The 26,903-nt window shown below is 49.4% G+C and overlaps 1 protein-coding gene across 11 annotated transcripts in view; it reads right to left on the reverse strand.

Annotated features, from left to right (window-relative positions):
- CLEC16A (C-type lectin domain containing 16A) overlaps positions 1–26,903 on the reverse strand; it is a 190,103-nt gene that overhangs the window by 118,443 nt on the left and 44,757 nt on the right. For 7 of the 11 annotated variants that reach the window (XM_074323096.1, XM_074323100.1, XM_074323095.1 and 4 more), the window contains 3 exons: positions 22,793–23,024; positions 9,332–9,461; positions 4,581–4,681 (listed from right to left, as the gene is read on the reverse strand). In XM_074323096.1, coding sequence (XP_074179197.1) covers positions 4,581–4,681; positions 9,332–9,461; positions 22,793–23,024 — 463 coding nt within the window. The remainder of the gene's footprint in view (positions 1–4,580; positions 4,682–9,331; positions 9,462–22,792; positions 23,025–26,903) is intronic. The other 4 variants (XM_074323098.1, XM_074323101.1, XM_074323097.1 and 1 more) reach the window with 1 other exon arrangement.

Here is a 26,903-nt window from a genome sequence, read left to right on the forward strand (position 1 = left end):
TACCGTGAACCAACCCAGTCCGAAGGATGCAGAGAGGGTCAGAGCAGTTCCTGGCTGAACTGTCCTTCAGCTGCCCCTACCCAGCTCGTAGGCTGCAGCTCACAGTTGCTGCCACCCCCCACTCCCTGTAGACCAGCTCCAGCCTGTCATCTCTCAGGGCACCTGCCCACCCTGGGCACAATGCCCGCCAGCCTGCTGAATGGACAGCGATCCTACAGACGGCATGTCACAGGCTCTTATGCGCTCTTACGCTCAGCCCGCTGTCAGTGTCCTTTCAACCTTCTGGCTACTCCATCCCCTGCCGCCTGAACCCTCAGCCCAACGTCCTTGGGAAGTCTGCCTCGCCTCCCTCGGGCTGGGTCCATGCCCACCACCAGGCACGTTCGCCTCCGGGTAGCACAGTCGCCTGAGGGGTCTTCTGGACCAGACTGATGCTCTCTTGGGCAAGGGCCTCGGGCAGCCTGGGGTCCCTAGTCCCCATGCTGAGCGCGCTGCCTGGCAGGCAGCCGGTGCCCCACGTGCGTCTGGTGAAAAACGACATGAATAAATTCCTCACGACCTGCCCCATGACACGGTCTTTTGGAAGGAGATTTCAACAAACCCATGTGAACCACATGGATCGCGCAATGCTTTCCTGCTTGAACAGCCTTCAGAGCTTTCCACCACTCAGATTGCGGCCTAAGCTTCTTATTGCCGTGATGGGACCCCACTCATCTCTCATGCTGCCTTCCACTCTCGCCACGCTCAGCTCGCTCCCTCCACAGCAGCCACTCTCACCTCCATGGAAATATTTGTTTGGTTCACCACTGTATTCTCCACTCTAATGACAGTGCCTGGCGTCTCACGAGGGCTTCGAAAGTATTTGTTAGAAGAGTGAATGAATAAATACATGAACAGCATTAGCAGGAAAGGGAAGAAGGCATTGGATGCCCTCGAATGTACAGTTTCACTCTTTTAAGAAGAAAGCCCCAAGAAGGAAAGGTGGGCTTCCCAAGCAGGACCTTGGGAGGGTCGTCTCCGTGGCCACAGCACTGAACAGAGGAGCATGGCAGCGTGCGTGTGCAAAGTACTGCTTCTCCACCCCCGGGCCCAGGGCAGGGCTCCAGGAAGGAAGCCTGTTGGGAAAGCCAGCCACCCGCAAGATGCAGCATCCCCCACGTGGCCCTGGGCTTTCTGGAACCTGGCCTTTCCACCTCCAGACAGTATCTCCCCTGCTGAAGCCCTGAGCACAGGCTGCCAGGAAGACAGCAGCCAAGGGGAGCGGTCCCACGGCTGACACACACTCCATCACAACTTTGGCTGAGTGCTGACTGGTGCCAGGCGCTAAGCTGGGTGTTCAGGGGCCCTTGGGGAGACACGATCTCTCTCTACCGTCAGAAGCCCAGCAGTCCAGAATGGGAGAAGAAACATGCAGAGGAAAATGGTATAAAAAGTGCTATGGGAACTCCATGGAAATTAAAAATGCCTGCTCTTCAAAGGACATTTGTTAAGAAGATGCAAAGACAAGCCAAGCATTGGGAGGAAATCTTTGCAAAACTCATCTGATAAAGAACTTGTACCCAGAACATATAAAGAACTCTCAAAACAACAGTAAGAAAATGGATGAGCCATTTAAAAAATGGGCAAAAGATTTGAAAAGACACTTCACGAAAGAAGATACGCAAATAACAAATGAAGCACTTGAAAAATGTTCAACACCATTAGTCATTTAGGAAATGCAAATTAAAATCACAAGAAGACACCACTACCTAGCTGTTAGAAAAGCTAAGATTTAAAAGGTGGTCATACCAAGTAATGCCAAGGATGTGAAGACACTGGAACTCTCATACACTAATGGTGGGATTAAATTAGCCACTTGGGAACACAGTTTAGCAGTTTCCTAAAAACTAACAAACACACACCTACCATACGAGTATGATGTAGCCATCCCATTCCTCGGTATTTGCCCAAGAGAAAGGGTTAGGGTCAGTCAGGATCAGGATAAGGGCAGAGTTAGGACCCGTCACAGGCAAGCAGAGTTTCAACAGGTGATGGTGGTGGGGCAGAGAAAATGGGTAGGAAAAAACCAAAGTAACGATAAGAAGGTGGCTGACTAGCCAAAGCAGGTAGGCATGTTGGCACTGACTGGGGTGGCTGCCAGGCTTCCCAAGGGCTCCCTTTGCTGAGAACAGTCCCAGATACAGGGTTCCGTCTGGTGCCAAGTCTATGCTGTGTAACCCTGACCTCCCAGCCATTCCTGACAGTTCCCAGAGTTAAGAAACACCACCACGCTGGGACAATCAGATCTCTTGCCCAAGAATGTGAAAACCGAATGGAAACAGACTCCCAGCCTGGGATTTGCCTGGGGTCAGACCACGATCTACCTTAAGGGAGGTCCTCTGAGCTGGTCAGTTCCTACCCTTACCCCGCTTCTCAGCAACTTCTGGATCCTGTGAGCTGCCCCTGGGGCCTTCCTATAGACTTTCCCTTTTAGTTAGGGTAACGAGAGGTGGTTTCTGTTGCTTGCAACCAAAAGAGCATTAAGGAGTTCACTGAGCACCATGACAGCAAGTTTATCTCCATGAAAGAGTTCTATCCCTACATACAAATGTTAACCCTGGGCCAGAGCCAAGGGTCTGTGAAGGGAAGCTGGGGAATCAGCAGAGCAAGGGGGAACCATGGGTGCCGTCTGGATACTCAAAATGACAGACGTAGGAAGCTGGAGTTTAAGGGAGAGAAGGCACATGTGTTGAACATGTTTCTAAACAGGCTCAACAGGGTCCCACAGAGGAGTAGCTCGCAGTGCCATGAGCGTGGACTATCAAGTGGGTTTGCCCCTCAGGGACAAACACAACCGGAACGCTGACAGCAGCCACTGGAACGCTGCACCCGGATCTCTCTGGCTCGTATGCCTTTGGTTCTCACCCCCAGCACCTAGCTCAGAGCCAGGCGCTGAGCTGCACTCAGTTAAATTCTGCCGATGAGAGAGGCTGCAGAGGGAACACTGACAAAACTTGATGACTAAATGCTGGGATCCAAGGAGGGAAGGAGCTGAAGGTCATGGCAGTTTCAAGCTTGGTTGGCAATTTCAACTGAATCAGAAATGGCAAGAAGCATGAAGAGGTCAGGGTACACTTACGAGGATGCGTGTAGTGTAGACAGACCTTTTCAAGGTGTTGCTGGAACACCAAGGCAGAGTGTGTCCAGCATGCAACTGGCAGGATTTCAGATGACAGAGCTGAAATGAGGAGGGGAGAGAAGAAAGGGGCCGGGGGAGTGGCCAGCAATCCACTGGTGGGAGTGGGTTAGTCTCCAGGAGGTCTGTTTACTCCCAGTACCAAGCCAGGAGCTGGCGGGGACAGCAGAGGCCATGGGAGGAGGCCAGTGAGACTGCAGGGCAGGCACCATCGTGCTCAGTCGTGTCTCGAGCAGGAGCAGCATTGAAATAGTCTCAGTGCCGCGCGAGAAGGGAATGACCGAGGAAATGATGGCACCATATGGGATGTGAAAGAACAAGGCGACTTTATAGGGATAATAAAATGACACGCTGATGATGGGAGAAAAATAAGCCATAGGACAGACAGTAAATAAGGAATGCCTCCACTGGTGGGGACAGTTGTGGAAATAAAATCATGTATACTTGTACTTGGGTTTGCATGGATATCTTTAAAAAGACACACAAGAAACTAGAAACACCAACCGCTTTGAAGAAAAGAGTTGGAGAGCAAAGAAGGGACGGGAGGCTCTTTTCACTATGCTTTTGCCACTAATCATCTTATTTAGCATGACTAATGGTTTAAGAATAAATAAACACTGCATTATATTGACGGCGTTTTACATGTTTCTAGCCATAGGCTGTCTTGGTCAAACCCACCTCCACCTACTTCTCGGTAAGCTTCTGAAAAACCTATCAAAACATTCCTGGATGCAAAGCAAGCCCAGCTCTTGGCAGGGGCCCGAAGAATGTTGGTGACTCCTTCTTTGAAGAAATTGTGATGTGGAGGTTTCAGAACTTGCTCTTGTCAAGCCAGGTGGGGCCCACACCGGGCTGTCCCCAGAGAGGAAGTGAATGAATGAATCCTAAGCGAGCCTGGCAGCTCTGTGGGAGTGTGATCCTGACCACTCAGCCTCAACAGGGGAAGCCGGAGAACCACACCTTTCTTCAGAAAGGAAGCCTACCCTTCCACACAATCCACCCAGAGCCTATTTTAGCTCTGAACCCAGAACAAGAACATCAACTGTTATAAATAGCAAAACCAAGATTACAATTTGACTGATTTCAGTTCTGATGTTAGGAAAGAGGTCGGGTGCTAAGGCAGTTGTAAAGCAAGGGGTCGAAAGAAAACCACAGCGCGAATACAGTCAGGCTGGGTCAGACAGTCACACTTGAATCTTTTTTTCCACCCATGTTGCCTGAGTAACCAATTCCTGTGGCTTTAGCCTATAGAAAAGCACCTGAGAAATGCTAAAACGGTTGAAGAGCAGTTTTGCGGGCGTCCGCCCACCGGAAAGGAAATTCCTCGAGGAAAGCAGCTTTCTTTCTTCCCTGCAGACAGCGGAGGGCAGGGATGGCAGGAAGGCAGGGGGAAGAGCTGGCTTACCTTTGTTATGAGACATGGCATAGAGCAGGCACAGCACGAAGAGTGCGTGGTAGTCATCGTCCGCGCTGTCCAGCGCATGGTACACCATGTCCAGGAAGGGTCTGGAAAAGAGGAGGGGACCTCGTGAGTGCCGTGGTACACGGGTGAACATCTCTCCTCCCCGACCTGCACGGAGAGAGCCAGTTGCCTTTGCCCGTTAAGCTCTGCCTCCAGCACACGGCGGGTCCATCGTCTGTCCAGCCCAGTGCTGGGCACTGGGGACATAAGACAAATGAGAGACAGGCTCTGCCCATGGGAAGCTGCTATTTTGAGGGGAGAGTGACTGAGGAACAGACCACTTAATCACACCACAATCGCTCGCCAGCTGTCCCGGACACTGGGGATAAATGACACAAAGTCCCACGCCAGTGGGTAGAGACAGTGACAAGAGAATGAAGAAACCAGGGCAATATGACAGACTGACAATCCCAGACCAAGTCGGCACAATGTCAGATGTGGGCCCTGGAGTCAGACCGCCTGGGTCCAGATCTGCTCCTGCCTCTTCTTAGCTGCAAACCCTTGGGTAAGTTGAGTAAAATCTCTCGACCTCCCATCTTACAGATGGGGATTCAACTCTATAAGGATTCAAGTGAAATGACAACTTAAGGATACTTATCATCGGGCGAGGCACGCAGTGGAAAGTGCTAGGACATGGGCACTGCCACTTAATTTCTATTTTGAATACTTCAAGGGCATTTCTCCATGATCTCACTTCGGTAGGTCCTGGCCCAGCAATTTCTTGGACCGACTTTCCCTGACTGGTGAGAATCGATATGAGGTCTCTCACCTCGGATGCTTTGTGGATAATATCTATAGAATGACTGCAAACATCACAAACTGCACACCCCAAATGCTGCCATTCCAGGTGAAGGGCCTGGTCCTGGAAGACTCCCCAATACAAGGATCACAGATGATGCCAGATCTGGCCCCCAGGCAGGAGGTTCTGATCTCATGACAGCCTGCCGCTGCCCCTCTGGAGGCCAGGCTGAAGCCAAGAAAGCAGAGAGCCTCAATGAGTGACCAAGGGCGCACTTGACCCCTGGAAGGACATGCAGCTACTGGAGACATCTGTTATTGGGGCGGGGGGGTGGAAAGGGAAGGGAGGGAGTGAAATGCTGTGGCCGAGAAGCAGGACGATGGGTCACAGCATAACCTTTTATACTTTTCTGAATTTTGAACTCCATAATCGTACCATCGGTTCAGGATATATTCCATTAAAATTTGCAAAAGAGGGCCGGCCCCCGGTGGCTCAGGCGGTTAGAGCTCCATGCTCCTAACTCCGAAGGCTGCCGGTTCGATTCCCACATGGGCCAGTGGGCTCTCAACCACAAGGTTGCCAGTTCAATTCCTCGAGTCCTGCAAGGGATGGTGGGCTCTGCCCCCTGCAACTAAGATTGAACACGGCACCTTGAGCTGAGAGGCCGCTGAGCTCCTGGATGGCTCAGTTGGTTGGAGCGCATCCTCTCAACCACAAGGTTGCTGGTTTGACTCCCGCAAGGGATGGTGGGCAGCGTCCCCTGCAACTAGCAACGGCAACTGGACCTGGAGCTGAGCTGCGCCCTCCACAACTAAGACTGAAAGGACAACAACTTGAAGCTGAACAGCACCCTCCACAACTAAGATTGAAAGGACAACAACTTGACTTGGAAAAAAGTCCTGGAAGTACACACTGTTCCCCAGTAAAGTCCTGTTCCCCTTCCCCAATAAAATCTTTAAAAAAAGAAAAGAAAAAACTTTAAAAAAAAATTGCAAAAGAGAAAGTAGTGAAAATGTACTTGTCGTACATTTCACATACACACAGGACACACAGAATTTAAAGGAAGAACCATAAAGGGGATGTTTATGCTCGGGCTCTGTTTCTCTGGAGCCCCAGATCGAGCATCAACTTTCAGGTGCGTGAACAGTTTTGCCACGGGTGCACCTGGGTTTTTGTGATAACACTTTCAAGTAATACGAGTAACCAAAGGTCCAGTAGCAGAGGGAGGGCTGGGTGGATGTACCACCTGTTGTGAAATGAAGTATTATGAAGCCATTAGCATTTTGTTTACTAAGAGTACAATAAAGTGAAAAAGATGCTTGGGGTTTGCTGTTAGACAGAAAAAAAGAAGAAAATGACAGACGTGGCATGGTATAAGTTATTGGGGGTGGGGAGGCAGGGCAGAATTTGCACTAAACTGACATTGAAAAATGACTGGCGGGGCAGCCAAATGGCTCAATTGGTTAGAACGTGAGACAGTGAGCTGTGCCCTCCACATCTAGATTGAAGAAAACGAGCTGCCGCTGAGCTTCTAGAGGAACACCCAGATGGCTCTGTTGGTTAGAGCGCAAGCTCTCAACTACAAGGTTGCTGGTTCAATTCCCACGTGGGATGGAGGGCCCCCTGCAACTAAAGATTGAAAACAGCAACTGGACTTGGAGCTGAGCTGTGCCCTCCACAAGTAGATTGAAGGACAACGACTTGGAGCTGATGGGCCCTGGAGAAGCACACTGTTCCCCACTTTTCCCCAATAAAAAAAATATTTAAAAAAAATATTAAAAAAAAAGAAAAATGACTGGCAGGAAATAATCAAAATGTTAGTGACAGCTGCCTTGGAATGCTGGCATCATGGAAACCTTTTTTTTTTTTACACTTTTCGAAGTTTTTTACATTTTCTGAATGTGTGTTGCTTCTATCATTTTTTAACGCTTTTTGGTTCTTTTTTTAAGAAAAGAAAGAATGTTTTGAATGGTTTTTAGTTTCTTGGCTTATATGCAACCCTGAATGTAGATCTAGCCTCTAATGTAAGAACAGTTACACTTTGTACTATGCTGTTTCTCCAGACAAGTGGACCAACATCAGATCCAATTCATGTCAAGAAGAACAAACTGTCCCCCTCCCTCACCCATGTGCCCTCCTCCCTGCTCAGTGCCGGGAACTGGGAGGCCAGGAGCCCTTGGCGGGGTTTCTGACAACCAGCGACTCAATACCTTTGCAAAGGAGCGGGCAGCTCTCCACCTGGGCCAGTCTCTCCTTGCCATTCGGCCCCAAAGCAGAGCAGGGCCCCCAAATTCCCAGGGCCACAGGACTGCATGTCGCCCACCTCAAGGCCCCAGGACCAGCTTCCATTATAAACCAGTAGTAGGAGATGCCAGTTAAAGTTACCGAAAGTGAAGGAATAACCTCCATCAACTCTTAAGAAAACTCTCTTCACTAAAATTCAGGGGGGAAAAAAAAAGAAGCCTCAGTCCCAACAGTCAGACATAACATGTTGGTCTGTTCAGTTTTTTTTTTTTTAACAACACAGGGGTAGTTTTCTTCTTTTAGCAAAGCTATTACCATACTGTGTAAAATGTGCTGTTTCCATTTATTAGATTCTAAGAAACAGAACACATCATGACAGCATTCACTTAAAAGCAGCAGCTAAAATTCTATCAGGCAAATGTTCCTTCATTTGCTTAAGCACCTCCCACTTCTGACTAGTCATTTGTGGTTTTTCCAATTATTCATACTTTAACTAATGCTGTGCCAAGCACCTAAAGGTTGTTCTCCCCTCCCTTTCTGTGTTTAGAAGGATCTCCTTATTTTAGAGCTTCAGGAGTTACATTTTTTGCTGCCAAGCAAAATCGAAATGGTCTTCGTAAGTGACAGCTGATAGCCCACACGGTGCTCCAGTGTGTTTATTTCACCCAAACTGAAAAAGGCTCCCTTGTGCATCTGATAAAAATTAGTCTTGCCAGATAATTGAAACGTTTGCCAAGCAGAGAGATAAACAAGATGTGGAGGAAAAAATTAGTGTGCTTCCACTTTTCACTTCAAGTTGGATTAAAAAATAGGATGGGGGTATGTGTGATTTCAGTCCCCCCCCTTCTCCCCCCACCGGGTGAATGCCTTGTAGGCTGACAGAAGAGCGAACGATGCTGTTGGGCTTTTATTAGCACTCAAGTAGGATTAGGAGGTTATTACAGGGGTCTGTGCAGTGGGGCCTCCTGATAAGGAAATAACACGAAATTTATTTAGAAGAAGCCCTCCTAGCGGTTCACTGCACCCTTGGGGAGCAGCCTTCTACCCAAGTCCATTCCAAAAGGGGTGGTGCTACAGCAAGGTTCCAGGAAATGTGGCATCGCGGACGTTTAAGAGGATGTAGCTTTGGCAGGCCATCACTGAAATGAACAATCAGGCACACAGTCAAAGGTGGACGGCAGCATTAAATCATGCCGGCTGAGTCATAAGGGCAGGCCCTGTGGACGGCCGTGTGCGTGGCAGCGAATGAATGAATGAAACAGGCAGATCCAAACGCTGCCCCCAAGGGCATCCTTCCTGGGAGCCACAGGGCACCGCCAGGAGTGGCCAGTACAAGGCTACCAGGCAGCCCGCACCCTTTAGGACGTGGACTCGCACCGCCGTGCTTGGGGGCGGCAGTGCCATGTCTTGGTCATTCTCTTTCCAAGGGGTGACCAATACTGTGCTGAGTGCCAGCTCTGTTCCCAGGCCTCTCGAGAGGAGCTGTGCCTCTGGTGGCCAAGGAGTGGGGAAGAGGGAAGGAGGGAAGCAGACGGCTTGGCTGAGGCAGCAGAGGCCACCTGGGTGATAGGCAGAGGCCCTGGGCACCCACCTCACTGCTGAGCCCATCTCCTCATTCCAGAGACTGAGCAGTGGCCCCACCCTGTGGCGCTGGCTCGTGGGCATCCCCGTCCCAGCACGAGCGCAGGAGGGCTGGGCCTCCGGTGGCTACCTGCTCCACTGCACACTCTCCAAGCCCGTGGCCGCACTCTTCTCCTCGTCCGTGGTGTTCTGCTCCTGCATGGAGGTGCCACCCGCCAACTCCGAGAGCTTGCTGCGTTCCATGATCACCATCTCTATCTCTGGAAGCAAACACAGAGGCCAGGATGAGCCCGGACAGCTTCCCACACCTAGAGTTACAGACATACGCATGTTTGAGATGCAGCCCCACTAACCCGCTCCTCACAGGTCAAGCACAAGTTCAAGAGCAGTGACAGGAGCACAGCAGTGCCCTGGGGGAGAAATAAAACGAAAGCCAGAACCTCTCTCCTTCCATCTTGGTGTCACCAAGAAACAAGGCCCTGATTTTAACAAGAAAGCACAAATTGCAATAATTTACTTTATTTCAAGGTTTTTTAAAAAAAGATATTTACTTTACTTTATTGATACCGCACTTCCGTCCCAAAGGAGTTGAGGAAGCACTGAAGAAATAATATGAGGTTAATAAAACATAACCAAATTCACTGAAAACATTCTGGAACTATTTATACTTTAGAAAAGGCTCTGACATGACTAAAGCCTTTTGTTTGCCGTTTCCATTTACAACTTCTGGAAGGTACAGAGGTTAGGAACCATGTTTTATTTTTCCCAATGAAATCAGGGCAACTTGTAGCGACCCACTTAAGCATGGTGTATGTTTTATTTTTCAGAAAGATGTGTGGACCAAAAAGGAAAACATCTTGAATCGGAGATGGATGGTTGTTGTGCTGTAAGGTGACCCTGTTACAGAGTTCGCTGACACGCAGGTATAGACCGTCAAATCCTTAGTTTTTGGAACCCAGAATTCAGTCAATTTCCCCCATCTTCAGGAGACAAAAATGAGGGGGGGACATATGATGAAATGTGAACTATATTTCTGTTTCCAGAAGGATGGGAGCACACCTGGGCTCTGACACAGCCTCTGCCATCACCGCCCCCTGGAGCCCCACTGGGGCCCCCAATTGGCCTCAGTTTCCTTTCTTGCTCACCTAGCTTGTTCTCCACACAAACCCAACTGATTTTAAGTGGATATTAGCTCATAGCACCATTCTGTTCAAAACTCCCCACTGCCTGCCTTCCCATCACACTCAGGATGGGATCCAAATGCCTCCACGGGGTCCAGCCGTGCACCGCCTGGCTCCCGTCCACCTCTGACCTCACCTCCTGGCCCTCTCCGCCTGGCACCACTCCAGCTGTGCTGAGCTTGGCTCACTCTTCTTGGACCAGCCCAACCTTATTTCTGCCCCAGATCGTCACACGGCAGTTTCCTCTGCCTGGAATGCTCTCACCCAGGCCTTCCGTCCCCAGGCGTGACTCAGCCCCATTATCCGAGGCTCAGCTCAGATGTCACCATCTCGGGACAGCTTCTCGGACACTCTATGCACCTGTTTTCCCTTTACCTCTTCACGTTATTATTAAGTAAACTCCGTACGGTCTTCAGGTTTCCTTAGTTTTTCCCTAACACCCTTACCTGTGCCAGGATCCTATCTAGGACACACTAGACGTATTTGTCATGTCTCCTTAGGCTCCTCTTGGCTGTGACAGTTTCTGACGTCCCTTGCTCTTGATGACCTTATCGTTTGAGGACAACTGCTCAGGTATTTTGTAGTATGTCACTCAGTCTGGGTTTGTCTGGTGTTTTCCCGATCATTAGAGTGGGGTTATAGGTTTCTGGGAGGAAGACCACAGAGGGCACGTGCCCTTGTCATCACATCATGTCAAGGGGACAGGGTATCGACATGGCTCATGACTGCCTGCACTGATGTGCGGAGCTCGGCCAAGCGAACGCCGGCCCAGTTTCTCCACTGGGAAGGTCCTTTTCCTCTCCTTTCACCCCAGACTCTTTGGAAGCAAGTCATTGAGCACAGCCCACACCCAAGAAGTAGGGTCACGCGCTAGGGCCTTGAGGGGGCGGAGCCACATAAATCACTTGGAATTCTTCTGCATAGATTTGGCCCCTCCCCTATTACCTTGACTTTACTTGATGGCACTTGTCACTCCCTAGATTTTCTATTTTCTATTTCTTGGCTGGCTGGCTGCCTTCCTACCTTCCCCGCTGGAATGCGGGCTTCCTAAGAGTGGCCGCCTAAGCTGCCTTGTTCTCCACCAGAACGCCAGCAGCTAGCCCAGGGCCTGGCACATGGCAGGTACTCAGTAACTATCTCTGGAGCTGACAAATGGATGACTGGTTCAGGTGGCAGGCAGGGCCAGCCATGGTGCATGGCTGCTGCAACATGTAATGGGCTGGTCCACAGCCCCACCCGGCCTGTGATTCACGTGTGCAGTGTTCTCACAGGAAGGCGTCGCATCCCCCTGCCCTTCTGGGGCTCTGGCAGGCATGGCTGTGCTTGCGACCATCCTCTGGCATGGAGGAGCGTACCTGCCACAGGTCCCAGACTTCGCTCCCACCAGCCCCTTCCCCACCACAGTGGCACAGATCAGATTCCACAGGGCCGTCCCCCATCACACAGGTGGGGGCTGACACATGATTCTTAAATGGTATGTGGACAAACATTTTTGTTCGCATCCTTCTGTATTTAATGTGCATTAGAAGAAAATTCTAACTGCACAGAAAACCTGTTCTTTTGTTGCTACTGCTGCTTAGGATGCGGCTAAATTTAAGAGAAAAACGAGTGAGTCAATTCACAGAGAGCTACTGAGGAAACAGAGTCCAAGGAGCACACGGACACAGCCAAAAAAGAAGGTGCAGGGCTGCTCTGGGGCCACCGATCCCCCTGCCCTTGCATCTTCACCTCCAGCGACACCCCCCGCTTCAGGTGCCTCCCGGCTACCCCCGTCTTCTCCACAGTGGGGTGCAGACACCTCAGTGGGTATGAAATATGATTCACTGGGCAGGACCGCTTTCACTTTTAATCTCCTCTTTTTAAAAATCTATGGTGTTTGTTTTAGAAGGCACATCATCACAGTAGCGCAGTAATGCCAGATGTATCGTTTGTAATAAATAGATGCATATATGCTTGGGAGACGCAGGCTTAAATTAAGTATTTCTTTGTTTGTTTGTATTTCCTGACGGGGCATGCCAACCAGGACATCTGAAGGCCACCCAGCTAGACCAAAGCGCCAGCCGCCCACTCAGGTTGCTCGCCTGCAAACCTGTGACCCGCCTCCAGCCCCAGGGCAAGCTGTCCTTCCTCCCAGCCTGGCTGACATGACAAGAACTCAGCTCCAGGACCCCGCCCCCCCCCCCCCCCCCAAGGTTACAAGTCCGAGTACCCTCGCCTGGAGAATACACCTGCTGTGACATGGCTGTCCCCTTCCAGCCTTTTAATCTCCCCGGACACTATCAGAACTCTGGAGCAGAAAAGTTAAAGGGCATCTAGTCCAGTGCTCATGCAACGTTGTTACGGAGTTGAACACTAATTTTGAATGACAGTTTCCCATGGCACATCGCGGTAAGCTGATGACAGCAGAGCTGCTCCAGTTAAAGGGTGGGTGGGTCCCAAATGTCTCCCTCCGACCCCGGGTTCCCTCGTGCACTCCACAGAGGCCCTAAAGCTCCTTTCTGGATTCCTGGAGCTACACAAGGAACCGCAGGAAGCCACAGGTTTGGTCCTGAGCACTTATATGAGGAAACAAAAACTCAGCTGTGCAGTGACTAAGAGTCCCTGGAAAAGGAGCGGCGAAAGCCAGCACTGCTCCCCCGCACTTCCTGCGTCAAGTCCCGATGCAGGCCCAGGCCCAGGCCCACAGGGTCTCTCCAGGCAGAAGGAGGTGTCCGAACCTTGGCGAGGTCACCCTGACTCTCACACTGTACCCCCATCCCTCCCCTGTCCCATTACTCCTCAGCCAGCCAGCACAGCTGTGGAGTGAGCTGTCCCACTTACATTCATTTTCTAGATGAATACAGAACTGTTCTTCCAGTGCCAAACCAGTTTTTTTCCCCAGATTCTTTTTAACAATTTTATCCAAACAACTCTTAAAAGTAGCCATTTTTACCTAGGGTCTGCCAACTCCCTGAAACTATGCAAACGGCAAAATGGGCCTGAGAGGCATGGGTAAATAGATTTTTGGGGAGAGGGTCTCCCCAGACTCTCACTGCTCTAAAATATACTCTATAGCCATCTTTAGAGGATGCCAAAGACCTTTCCTGGTGATTCGGGGTCCAAGTGGAGCCCTCTTTAGGCCACACCAGAATATCCCGCATGGTTCTGCATAGCTTTCTGGGTGCCCCCTCCCTGCTGACCCCATGCCTGCTTCAGTGTAACCCAGCTCCCCTCCCAGGGCGCACATGCCATGCTGCTGCCACGGGGAAAAAGGACCAGTGGGCTTATGTGGGCTCAGATTTCCCGACAGTCACTCAGGCTGCTGATCAACTCCCAGGGGGCCCCCCTGAACCTGCCGCTATACCCTGCGCCCCACCCCAACCAGGTTTCTGTTTTGGAGTCTGAAGGGACTGTGGCAATGACCTAGCCCAATTTTGCTCAAACTTCCGTCAGCTGCCTGCCTTTACCATTTTTGCCACATCTGTGTGATGCCTCTCCCATGTATTTACTTAATCGTATTATTTAAACTCACTTTTTTTTTTTTACTTAAATACATTTTAAAAGGAAACTTTATAAACAAAAAATTTGTTGTTTCCAAGAGGAAACTTGACATCCCTCCTCTATCCTTCAGCCCCGCAACCCCACTTGCAGGAAGTTCTCTGGAAGCGACACCTCCAACAATATAAAAATGCACACGCACAGGGTGTTCACCGCAGTGTTATTTGTAATTGCAAAACACTGGAAACCACCTAAATGTCCAGGCATAAAGATTGGCTGAATACACCATGGTACACGCACACTGTGCAGCTGTCAAAAGAAATGCGGAAGATGTCCGTGAACTGATACGGAGTGATTTCTGGAGATATTTGCTAAGGGAAGAGATCAGAGTGCCAGAGAACATGTGTGGTGTGCTACCCTGCGTGTGAGAAAGAATGGAAAACAAGAGAACATACATACGCATGCTTCTTTTTACAAAGCGAAGCACAGGAAGAAATATTCCAGGAAACAATCAAGTTGCTTATCTGCAAGAGGTGGGGAACTGGATGGAAAGCATATGGCAGGGAGGACACTTCTTTCAACATGCCTTCTGGCATAGTTTTGAGTTTGTTAATATTCCACATATTTAGAAAAAGAAATCAAATCAGTAAGAATGGGAAGGGAGAACCCTAAAAAAAAAAAAAGACCCAAATTTATTTCCAATGAATATCGTACCTACCGTGAAGGGGAAAAGAAAGGAAGAAAGGACAGGCTACTCCAAGTAGTTTGTGAACAAAATACTTGACTCTATACCCTCAGTTTGGCGGCAGGTGACGTATTGGGGGTGCAGAGAGAACTGCAAACAATTCTGGACTCTTCATTTGCTTATTAAACAATTCTGAAACTTTTTAGATGTATTATAAGACTGAGAAAACAAATCTAGGGCGGCCGGATGGCTCAGTTAGTTAGAGCATGTGCTCTGAACAATAGGGTTGCTGGTTCGATTCCCACATGGGCCAGTGAACTGCGTCCTCCACAACTAGATTGAAGACAAGGAAATGCCATTGAGCTTCCGGAGGGGCGGCCGGATGGCTCAGTGGGTTACAGCGCCAGCTCTCAACAGCAAGGTTGCTGGTTCGATTCCCACATGGGATGGTGGGCTGCATCCCCTGCAACTAAAGATTGAAAACGGCAACTGGACTTGGAGCTGAGCTGCGCCCTCCACAACCAGATTGAAGGACAACGACTTGGAGCTGATGGGACCTGGAGAAACACACTGTTCCCCAATAAAAAAAACCAAACATATACACACACACACACACACACACACACAGCAAATCTGAAATGGAGGAAGGCAGGAAAGAGGTATTGGTATGAATTTGCAATTTCTAAAATATGTGTCTGCGCATGCATATTTGTACGTATGTGTGTGTATGCACGAATAAAAGTGTATCTTATGTATATACATGCATGTATTTCCTAGCTCTGTCCACTGAAAGGGCCAAAAAGCAGGCCAGCCCAGCAGCAATGAGCACACAGGGCCCAGACCTTGGCCTCTAATAGCACTGCCCACTGAGGACCCGGGGCTTTCCAGAGAAATGGCTAACCCCAGGGATGGGCAGAGTAGGTACCAGATGAACCTGGAATATCTTGTTAGGCCTCAAAGGACTGTTTGAAAAAATAATGGGGGCTTATCACAAGGACACAGCAGCCAGCTTGAAAGGGTTCCCAATGGCCAAAAGTCTGAATCAATCTGAGCATCAAATTAATGAAATACAGTAATGAAATATAAACCACTAAAAAACTAGAATCCATGAGTCCATGCCACGGGCAGATAAAGAAATAAATGGGGAGAAGGGAAGAACGCTTGCTTACAGGGGAACGCTGAGGGCTGACTTACAAACACGGAGAAAATGCTGCTCTTGGAAAAATCAACATTTTGCCACCATCCTCGCAAAGACCAGATCAGGCAAGAATCATCAATGAATGCCAAGACTAAGGGGGAGTTTTCATGAGGCGCAGGCTATCTACATTATCTCAGTGTTTCCCCGTGGATTGCCAATTGGTTGCACAGAAAAGAGAAAGTAACCATACAGTGGAGAAACCGGGTAATACCTTAACCAGGGGACCCAAATTTACATCACCCAGGAGACAGAAGGACATCCAGATGTGACACCCAGAGAAAGACATGACTTCACCTGTGCTGAATTCCAACCAAGAATGCATCAGTTCAGTCTAACCACAAAGACACATCGAAGACAGAATGAGGAACATTTTATGAAAACGAAGGGGGGCGAGGTTCTGTAGTCTTCAAAAATAGAAATGCTGTAAAAGAGAAAGAAAGACTGGAAATGTTGCAGCACAGAGGACGCTAAAGAGACACGACGACCTGACCCAGACTGGATTTTGCACTCGAGGGAGGACACACGCTATAAAGGACATCACTCGGCCCAGTGGACATACTGGCAGAAAATTATTACGTTTAGACGGCAGGAAACTATTATGAAGCTGATAACTGTACTGTGGCCACGAAAGAGAAGACCCTATTTTTAGTAAATGCACACTGAAGAATTTAGAGGGAATGGGCACGATGCAACAAAAGTTTGTGAGTGACTGCGTGTGTGTGTGTGTGTGTGTGTGTGTGTGTGTGTGTGTGTGGAGGGGGAGACAGAGAGACAGAGAGAGAGAGAGAGACAGAGAATGCAAATAAGAAAGCAAATGGGGTATAACATGTTAAAAGATGAAACTGGGTACAGGGTAAATGGGTGTTCTTTCTACTGTTTTTGTTTTTCTAACTTTTCATTAATCTGAAATACTATTACACACATAAAACCAGTATAAACGGAAAGCAACTGTGAAAATATACATGATGAAGAAAGCAAAGGTGCCGCGGCCCACGTGTGCACTGAAAGAGGCAGGTGCGGGAATGTGAGGGCGCAGATAAGGACAGGCAGCCAAAGACAAACCCGAGGCTCCCGGGAGCTGACCGCTTGCCCGGAATCCTCGCATCACAGTCTTTAAGGCCCGCTCTGTCCAACCTTAAAAAAACCTCCAAGTCCCACAGCTGGGGCAATGCTGATCTAGTGTCATCTCTGCGTTTTACCGAAGGGGAAACGGAGGCACAGAGGGATTTTTTTGTAGGTGGTGGGCCTCTGCTCCAGGGTGCGCCTCCTCCCATTGGCTGCGTTGTATAAATGGGCATCTGTGTGGTATTCGTTCCCACGCCAGGCACCGTGGCCCATACTCCTGGAGGCTCCCACCACTCAGTCTGGTGGGAGGGACGACCTCATGACACAATGGGAGTCTCGCGCCCCTGGGAGTGGAGGGCCATGCTGGTGAGGCTGTGATGCTGGGAGCAGGAACCCGAATCTCAAGCTCCTCTGGCTTCAGCAGGCCCTGCCCGGCCCTCCCCGGCCCCTGTCATTTCCACAGAACTCTCCAGAGCAGCAGGGGATTTACACGCCCATGCTTGTAGCAGCACTGTTCACGACAGCCAAAAGGTGGACGCAACTCAAGTGTCCACCGACAGGGCAGTGGATACGCAAAATGTGGTGTAACCCAAATACGGAATATTGCTCAATCTCAAAAAAGGGAGGAAATCCTGCCACATGTTACAACCTGGATGAACCCTGAGGACATTATGCTAAGTGAAATAAGCCAGTCACAAAAGGAGAAATCTTGTGTGAGTCCAAGATATGAGACACCTAGAGTAGTGAAATTCACAGAGACAGAAGGTGGAATGCTGGCTGCCAGGGGCTGGGGGGACAGCGGAATGGGATTTGTTGTTTAATGGGGACAGAATTCCAGTTTGGGAGGAAGAAGAATTCTGGGACTGGATGGTGGTGATTCCTCTCCTATGAATGTACAGGAGGGGCCCGAGGACCCTGGGACCCAAGGACGTTAACTTCTGCCTCTCGATTTGACAACTCTGGCCAAATCCATGAGCTTCCCCAATACTCTGACACTCCAATGTTTGAAAATAACAGCACTAATTCATCAACTTCCCCTGAGTGCTGTACATTCTAATCTGATTAATATTTGGTAAATGAAGTGCTTTTCAGGGAAATGGCAGGCGTGACCTCCCAATAGTCTTTGACTTCACAAATTCCAGGATTTTCTGAGTTGCCCTCTGTGTTTCACATTCCAGCAATCACAGTGAGGACAGACAATAAAAAGAGGGAAGGGGAGGACAAGACAGCCCGAGAAGGAGGTGAAGGGAAGGAGAAGAAGGATGCCCTTGCTGCTTACCTAGGAAAGAGGGAAGGGCTGCGTGCTACGGGCTGGCTTGGAACAGAATCGCAAGAGGCGCGTGTGTATCTGCTGAACATTTAGGGGCCCCCCTCCCTTTGCTTTTTATTATCTTTTACTGAATAGCATGAGGCTGAATTCAGAACGTTGTTCTGGGAAGTTGCTTTTCAGAGGATTTCTCTAAACTGACCTCCAATTCTTCTGCTTATACTAGTTAAGCCCATTTGAAATGCTGGCCCTCCCACAGCTCTCTACAACACTGGTCCAGCCTAACAATCCTCCTCCCTCCCGTGTCTCTGTCTCTCTGTCTCTCTCTCTGTCTCTCTCTCTCTCTCTCTCTCTCTCACTCTCACACACACACACACACACACACACACACACACACACACACACAACCAGCCAGCCACCTTACTATTCCTTATAGAAATTCACGGGGAAACGGGCCCCACAGAAACGTGCCGAGGTGCCCAAGTCCCCGCCCCCCGTCCGAGCTCCCCACCCCCGAGCAGCCCCCATCGCAGCCAGCACTGCAGTTCAGTGCTCACGTGTCCCGCGCTACATGCGGACACATGGACGTTTTCGTTTCTGACACCTGTGGCCCGGGGAGTGTGAAGGCCCCTCTATCAGTGGAGAAGCATAAGAAAGGGTGACGCCATGCCCAGGGTCACACAGCGGCTCAGGGGCAGACCCGCAGGTCTGGGATTCAGACCTTAACGTCCTATTAACTAGTGCTGGGCTCACCCCAATCAGAAAACCCTGTTGGGCCTGGGGTTTGCTATGGCTTTACAAGGGGAGCCAGAAATGAGGCCAGGTTCCATTTCATGGCAATAGAGACTTTAAAAAAAAACCCCAGCAAAACTGGGGCCGCAAACTCCCAGGCACCCCTCCACTCCCAGCTGACCTGGCGGGTTCAAAGTTGGTGCTGTCACCTGTACTCCGTGACCTTGCTGAGATTCCAAAACAAAAGTAGGCTCTAAAGGTCAGGCCGTGCACTTGATGCTTACTTTTTCCACAGGCAAAAAAACAGAAGCCAAACCTTATTTTTCAAACAAGAAGTTCAAACGATTCATTCTCTTGTTTCTGGCATGTTTATTAAGTTACTGCTCTAAGTGAATCCCAAAAGAGATGAATGCTCTTGCAGCCGAAGAGCCCGCTAAGACACGAATGCACAAACGAGTGGGGTGAACCCTCCTGTGGCTGAAGGGACCGGGGCACCCCTCGTCTTGTGTTTAGTATTCAATTTCTGAACATTTAGGGGCCCCTGTGATTTTCTTGGGTTTCAGAATGAGTTGCTTAATACATTGAAACAGAGCAAATTTCTCTGTAAAACCCCGTGGAGGGTCCAGGGGTGCACATTCATTTCCTACAGCTTCCTCATCTGGGCTTACATGTGGAGGAGGTGTGAATTTGGGGTGCTAAATTTGTAGAAAAAGACATGTCAATGCCACATTCAAATCAGGTCATGGAGGCCGGCCTGGTGGTGCAGGCGGTTAGAGCTCCATGCTCCTAACTCCGAAGGCTGCCGGTTCGATTCCCACATGGGCCAGTGGGCTCTCAACCACAAGGTTGCCAGTTCAATTCCTCGAGTCCTGCAAGGGATGGTGGGCAGCGCCCCCTGCAACTAAAGATTGAACACGGCACCTTGAGCTGAGCTGCCGCTGAGCTCCTGGATGGCTCAGTTGGTTAGAGTGCGTCCTCTCAACCACAAGGTTGCCGGTTCAACTCCCGCAAGGGATGGTGGGCAGCACCCCCTGCAACTAGCAAAGACAACTGGATCTGGAGCTGAGCTGCACCCTCCACAACTAAGATTGAAAGGACAACTTAACTTGGAAAAAAGTCCTGGAAGTACACACTGTTCCCTAATAAAGTCCTGTTCCCCTTCCCCAATAAAATCTTAGAATTAAACAAAAAAACCAATCAGGTCATGGCAAAATTGTGACCTGTAACCACATGCCCTGTTACTCCTGTGCTTTAGGCCACCTTTTGAAGTTAAGATTTCACCACTAGCATGGGATGGCAGGGTAGGCAGGTAGGCAGGCCTTAGATCCGGAGGTAATGCAAGAAGCTTGCTAGGGAAGAAAGCATTTGGCGCGGAAAACAGCCCCCTATCTACCTCAAAACAGGAAGGGAGAAGACAGCCTTCAGGGGATGAGGAACACACGAAACAGAGTGGCTTTCTGCTGGCCCAGCATTCGTGCCCCTTCTTCTGATGAACACATTTTAGTTTTCACTGAGGGAGTCCCCATAGGGCAGACACGTGACCCAGGCCAGGCCAAGTAGCACCGGGCATCGGGCATCGGCCCCCTGACCTCAGCTGTGGACACTGGGAAGGAGCAGCTCCCTCTCCACTGGGTGGTAAGTTGGCAGGATGCGAGCCTGGCACTGCCAACAATCGTCTCTGCACGTCATGTCTCCCATCTCCCAGGCACCGCCCCCTTCTACACTGTCCTCTGGCTTGACACTGAATGAGAAAATGTGCCTGACGCCCTTTCAAGTCACCGGAATTGACAGCTGTGCAGTTTTACCCAAACACAGATAGTCTAAGGAGAGAACACCCACCAGCTGCGCCTTCAAATATAAGAATAACTAAGAAATCAGATATACAATTCAAAAAGCAACAGAATAAAACTCCTGCTGCCCAGGTAGGTGTCTCTTTGCTGGACGGGCCTGTGAACACCGTATTTATTTATGGTGAGCTGGGTGAGAAAACTAATGCACGTTCGAGAAAACAGTAAGACAGCAAAATTCTGAGCGGGTCACTGAGAGCCCCACTCGACTGAGCTCTGAAGTCCACACCAACTGTCCAAGCAAAGCCTCTTGGGAAATTCCTGGGCTTTCTATCTGGCACAACCTGGCCAAGTGACCACCGGGAAGACACATTTTTGGCAATTGGTGAACATTTGTCCCCTTGCCCCCTGCACAGAGCAGGTGGGCTCAGCATGGAACGGCAGCCTTGCCAAGCCACGGAAGCCCCTGTCACCAGGACTGGGCCGCCCAGATGACTCATTTGGTTGTGTGCTTGAGGCCAAGCCTACCCCGTCCACACCACGGTTAGTCACGGCCCAGGCCTGGTTAGAGAGCAGCCCTTAAAAGGACTGGAATGAAAGGGGTAGCATCTTTCCAAAACAAAATCGATGAGAGCACAGTGTACAAAACGGGGTAAAGTCGTCCCTTTCCCCCGATGTGGCTACAAGACAGCTAACCCTAGGGTTTAAGAAAGCCAATTATCTTCCGAGTTTAAAAAAAATAAATCCAAATGATCTAAGTAAGCAAACAAGTATGGCTTTCCTTGTGTTTGCCCCTCACCCTACCCCGCCACCAAAGTGATCATTGTTGGCAAAGGTTTTCTGAGCCAAAGAGAATTCCTAAACCAAAAACGCTTACTCCACACTTTGAGCAGAAATGTAATAAAAGCATGCTGTAGATCTCAGCCTCAAAAAGAGGGCTGAGTGGCACCAGAGAGATACTTTAGTAACATTTATCAAAATGTGCTTGTGGCATTCACTGAGAGCCACCAAGAATTGCAACGGGGCCAGTGGGATGTGGACAGGGGCGGGTACGGGCTGCATAATTGCAGCAAACTCCCCCAAACAGGAGTTTCCAGTCGCTGATTTACTGAGCCACTGTTTCCCAGCTTCAGACGCCTGGGACTAGGGACTCGCACAGTCCAGGCTGATAGGCCAGGGAGAGCTGGTTTCGGAGCACCACTGCTGGCGCAGGACCCAGGAGGACGGCTTCTGGAAGTGCTCCCCACACCCCCTGCGGACCACAGCTGGGAGCTGAGGACAGCCCACATCTGTCCCAGGAGGCGTGGTGAGAGCTCACGTCCAGCGAGCAGAGCCCCCACCCATTTCCACCCATCACCTCCTTCCCCCTGAGTGCCTGGGGCTGTAGCCAGGGCCCCCATCTGTGTGGCTGTGTGCCTGGCCCGTGATACAAGGAACTGGACAGTTTAAGCTTGCTTAACCCCAGAGCAGATCATGCTCTTCAGATGGAGAAGGTCTTAGCATCTAAATGAGAGAAGGTGAAAAATAAAACAGAGTCATTCCTGACAAAGGCAAAAAGGAGGCCTGAACTATATTGAGCACACAGGCACCAAACACGGTGCACCTCACTCTAAACAGACAGGACTTTTACAAAAATCGTAATATAAGCATCTAGGGGATTACAGTGGATTATTTGATTCCCAAAAACCAAGCTTGTCAAAAGCATAGAAGTTCATTAAACACTGGCCCCTTTCCTTCCTGCAGTGCACTTCAAATAATGACTCCTGTCAAAAATCACAATCCCGGGTTATCGGGAATAACAAGAACAGCAATAATGACAAAGATGATAATAATAATGGTAGTAACAGTAGCAGCAGCAGTAAATATTTACGACACAGGCCAGGCACTGCTCTGGCCATGTCACATATAGTAACTCATTTAATTCTCATAATAACAAAGTAAATACTAGTTATTACCTTCTTTTACAGATGGGAAAACTGAGGCATGAGTTAAAAGTAAAGAACCCTGCTCCAGGTCACCCATCCAGGGAGGGCAGACCTTGTACCAGCTCTGCCTCCAAACGTCTGGGTTGTGTAGAGTGAGGTACACCGGTGTCAGGCACCCCGAGAAGCACCGGCTGACACACAAGGGAGGACCGGACACACGGAACAGCCCGGCTCGCAGCGCGGGCCGCAGGGCGGTGACCGCAGGCGCACTCACCTTCTCGCTCCCCACTTGTCTTCATGCCTTTTGAACCACCCTCTGTACCTTTAGCCTTCTCGGCGTCTTCCTGGGCATCCTCGGCGGGCCCTTTGTCCTCATCTTCCTCCTCCCCAACGTTTTTGTAGTTGGGTCTCTTTTGCACCCGCCGCTTGCCCTTGTGCTTGTTCATTTCAAGGGACCGCTCGAGCGACTCGGTGGGTTTAATGAAGCACCGAATGCTGGGCTTGGCCTAGGAAAGGCAGATCGAGACAACAGGCAGATTAGGACCGTGGCAGCTCACTGGATCATAACACGTTGCCCCAGGGTTTCTGCCCCGAGTCATTCATTTCCAAAATAACATATGATACCTCCGAGTTTAGCATTAGGACTATTGTCAACATCGTCATTATTCATCAAAACAATAGCACCAGCTGCCATTACTGCCCGCTGTCATTAGTCACCAACACCAGCTCCAAGCTTCCCAAAGGGCAGTCACGTGCATAAGAGTCACACTTCTGTTAACACTCTACTGTGTATGTGCCAGATGCTGTTCTAAGAGCTCTTGACTATATGATCTCAGTTAAACTTCCAACCTCACGAGATAGTACTGTGGTTATCGTTTTACAGATGAGGAACCTGAGGCTCAGAGACGTTAAATGACCCACCCAAGGTCACACAGTCAGGAGGTGGCAGAGCTGGGATTCGAACCCACGTACCAGTTGCACAATTTATGTCTCAACTACAGCACACTGATGTTATCAACTTTGAATTGAGATCAATTTATTTTAAAAGAAGTGGTACAGCACTATAAGAAACGGCACACCAGTATACCTTGCTATTATAAAAATAAATAACAGAAAAGAAAAAGCAAGGTGACTGGATGTAGCCAAATGCTGATTTTCTTTGAATGTGAGCCTGGCGAGTATCAGCGATAAGTTAAAGCTCATCCTCAATGAAAGCTTGCCCCAAAGGAAAAAGTTTTTCCCTAAAAAGTCAGAAGACTTCTAAGAGAAATGAAGCAGGCCTGTCACCAGTGGTTCCTGTACCATATTGTGGAAAACATGGCTGTATTTCAGTCCTTACAACAACCAGGAGATACTGGGACTATCAGTCCCATTTTATAGATGAGAAAATAGAGGCTCAGAAGTGTTAAGTGACTTGCCTGATGTCACACAGCTACTGAGCAGCAGGGTCAGAATTTTAATAGACGCTTGCCCAACCCCAAAGCCTGGGCTCCTCCTAAAATAACAGTGCTTCACCAGGAGCTCAAACTCAGTTCCATATTTAGTACTCACTAAAAAGTATTTACATGCAAATGGACCAGGACTAGAAAGGAGCAAAGACAAAAGGAAACTGATTTGTTTGATGCAGGATTCGGATTGAAGTGTTTTTCTCTTCCCAGGGTCTGGATGATGTTCAGATATCATTTTGTCATTACAAAAGAAAACAGTTTTAAAGCAAACTTTTCCATTATCTTGATATGGTTTATCCATCTTCTGAATTTACCCCAAACCACCACCAATTGTATTCTGGGGTCCACTGTCCCTTGCCAATAAATAGGATGTGCTCAAGGGACACAAATTAATTTCAATAACACTCAAAATAAAACGTAATTGAAAGCTAAATTAGCATCCAAATCCAAACATTAATTTTTATTTACCCACTTAGGATTATTCATCCACAAAAATGACAGATGAATTGAGACATGATTCCAGAGTCCAGGAAACCCAGCTCGCGCATGACAGACGCCAACCCCCAAGAGCCCAGAGATGGGAGTGTGTGGAGCGGGCAGCACTTGGCAAGACAGCATCCATTAGAGCCACGCAGGAGGCTGTGATCGAACGAACGCAGCCCTGCATCCCCATCACGTCCTCTCCTGGAGGACCCGAACCCGAGTCAGGGCCACAAGAAGAAATGACTGCTTCCTCTGATCACCACTTACTCCCAGTGAAGGTGAGAGCACACCATACACAGTCAAAGCTTTCAGAAACAAAAAACTGAGACCAAACGCGAAGCAAACCACCACTCAGAAGTTCCGAGCAGAGATTCACACGGGGGAGATATAGAAACCTCTCCCTGAGCTGCGTGTGGTGTGGGCACTAATGTACGGAACAAATGACAGAACGGAGGAAAGTGAAACGGAGCACAAAGTCCACGGCTGGTCAGGGCTGTGTGAACCCCACGTGAACACTCCCTGAACTGTGGGGCCTCTCTGAGTTTCAGGTCCCCGGTCTGACACATGGGGCAAGGAACCCTGACCTAGAACTAAACGAAATCATGGATGTCAAGTTCCCTCAGAGCCTGGCGATACAGGAAGCACCCAACGTGTGAATGACAATTATCTTCCTTTCACTGCCTACATTAAAAAACAAAACAAAAAGATCAACTGTGAAAATGAATTTTAAAACTTTCCAAAGGGATCTGCTTTCTCGATGATCAGGTGTCGGGGACTGGAAGAAGGGAAGGCACACTTGCTGGGGGAATTTCAAACCTTTAACATGCAAGCTACTCAGAAAACAGCTGGAAAAAACCTAAATACCCATCAACACGGGAGCAGTTAGGTAGTCACCCTTTAGGAATCCATGTAGATTTTACAAAAGACTGATGTCTTTTAATACCTCGAGACAATGATACAGAAACAGCAGCAGTATGAGAAAGCAAGAACAGGGAACACAGTAGGGTCCCTTTCAGGTTAAGCTTTTCTAAGGCGCCACATGATGGTATAAACACAATTTTTCCTGGAAAGCTGCATAAGAATACATTACTATTTCATCTTTAGGGAAAGAAAGGTGGTGGTACTGTGTGCGCACACCCACACACGGTGCACTTAAAATTTTTTATTTCCATATCTTTCCACCGAATTTGACATTTCTGATCATGTATGCATGTTAACATTTAAAAAAACTCAACAAGGATCATTTGGACACTGGAGTTATGGACTTTATTTTTCCTTTTTTTCTTCCATATTTAAAAAAAAAGTCTAATTTTTTTCCCCCTTATTATTAACAACATCAAAATCACAGTTACCATGGAGAAGCTGAGAGAGCTTGGCTGGAAAATGTGGGTAAAGATTCAATATCATTCCTGCTGCTCTGGTCCAGAGCCTTGTGGAATCTCCTCGTTACTTCCCGACGGAAGCCCCAGGAGAAGGCCCTTCCGTCCTACTCCCCACTGTGCCCTCAACACCAACCCAGGGGCCTGGAGCAGCGCAGGTGCTCTAAAGGGTGGGCCGCTGAGCACATTCATGGCTGCCTGTACCATCCTGTATGCGAAGTGAAGGTGAGAACAACAAAAAGAAGAAGAGAAAGGGAAGAAGGGAAGAAAAAAGTTGCCTGACACCGTCAGGAGCTGAACTTCGCACAGCTCCTGGAAGAAGAGCAAGTGCGATGAAACCGACCAAAAGTGGTGAAGCCCGCTTCAGTCAAAAATCAGAAGGCTTGGGTTTGTCTTCTCATAAAGCAAGCACACCACACAGGCCGCAGAGGAAAGTATTCTGCAAACAAGGTTTGTTTCCCACACGCTGTAGGTGGGGTTTCGCCGTGGGCTCAGCTCCCAGACACCTGGAGCCTGCGCGGCAGGAGAAGCGTCGAGCTGGGGGCCTTCCTCCCCGATCACAGAGATTCTGCCAGGTACCCAAGTGGGAGGTCCAGGGGACAGCTGTGGCCTCTGGCTAGACATTTAGGCTGGCTTCTAGGATCTGGGCCAGCTGAAGACCCGCATGTGACTTCAGGGGTGGCCTGAGGGTTTAACCGTCCCCTAAAGTGTCTGCCCACGCCTGCTGGTTAATGACGCCTTCCACCAGCCGTCACCCCTCCAACCTAAGGCTTTGGCCCTTGCTTAAAACTTAAATACTTGAGGTGACCCCCCCAGGGGTCAGTGATAACTAAGGTCTTTTAGGGGCTGTGGGATCTGAGCAGAGTATAAGGACAGTGAGGGTCAGGAGGAAGGATGGAAACACACAAGGCTGGTCTAAGTGAAGGAGGGGAGGCAGCGTCACTGATGGCACAGATGCCAATCAGAATGTCCCCCACGAGGTCTAGGCACATGCACCCCCTTAGAAAAGGCCTGGGCACAGACTGTGCAAGAAAACGGTAGCTGCAATCGATCGATTAATCAAGGAATCCACTTA

This window comes from Rhinolophus sinicus, linkage group LG18, assembly GCF_036562045.2.
Source record: "Rhinolophus sinicus isolate RSC01 linkage group LG18, ASM3656204v1, whole genome shotgun sequence".
NCBI lineage: Eukaryota > Metazoa > Chordata > Mammalia > Chiroptera > Rhinolophidae > Rhinolophus > Rhinolophus sinicus.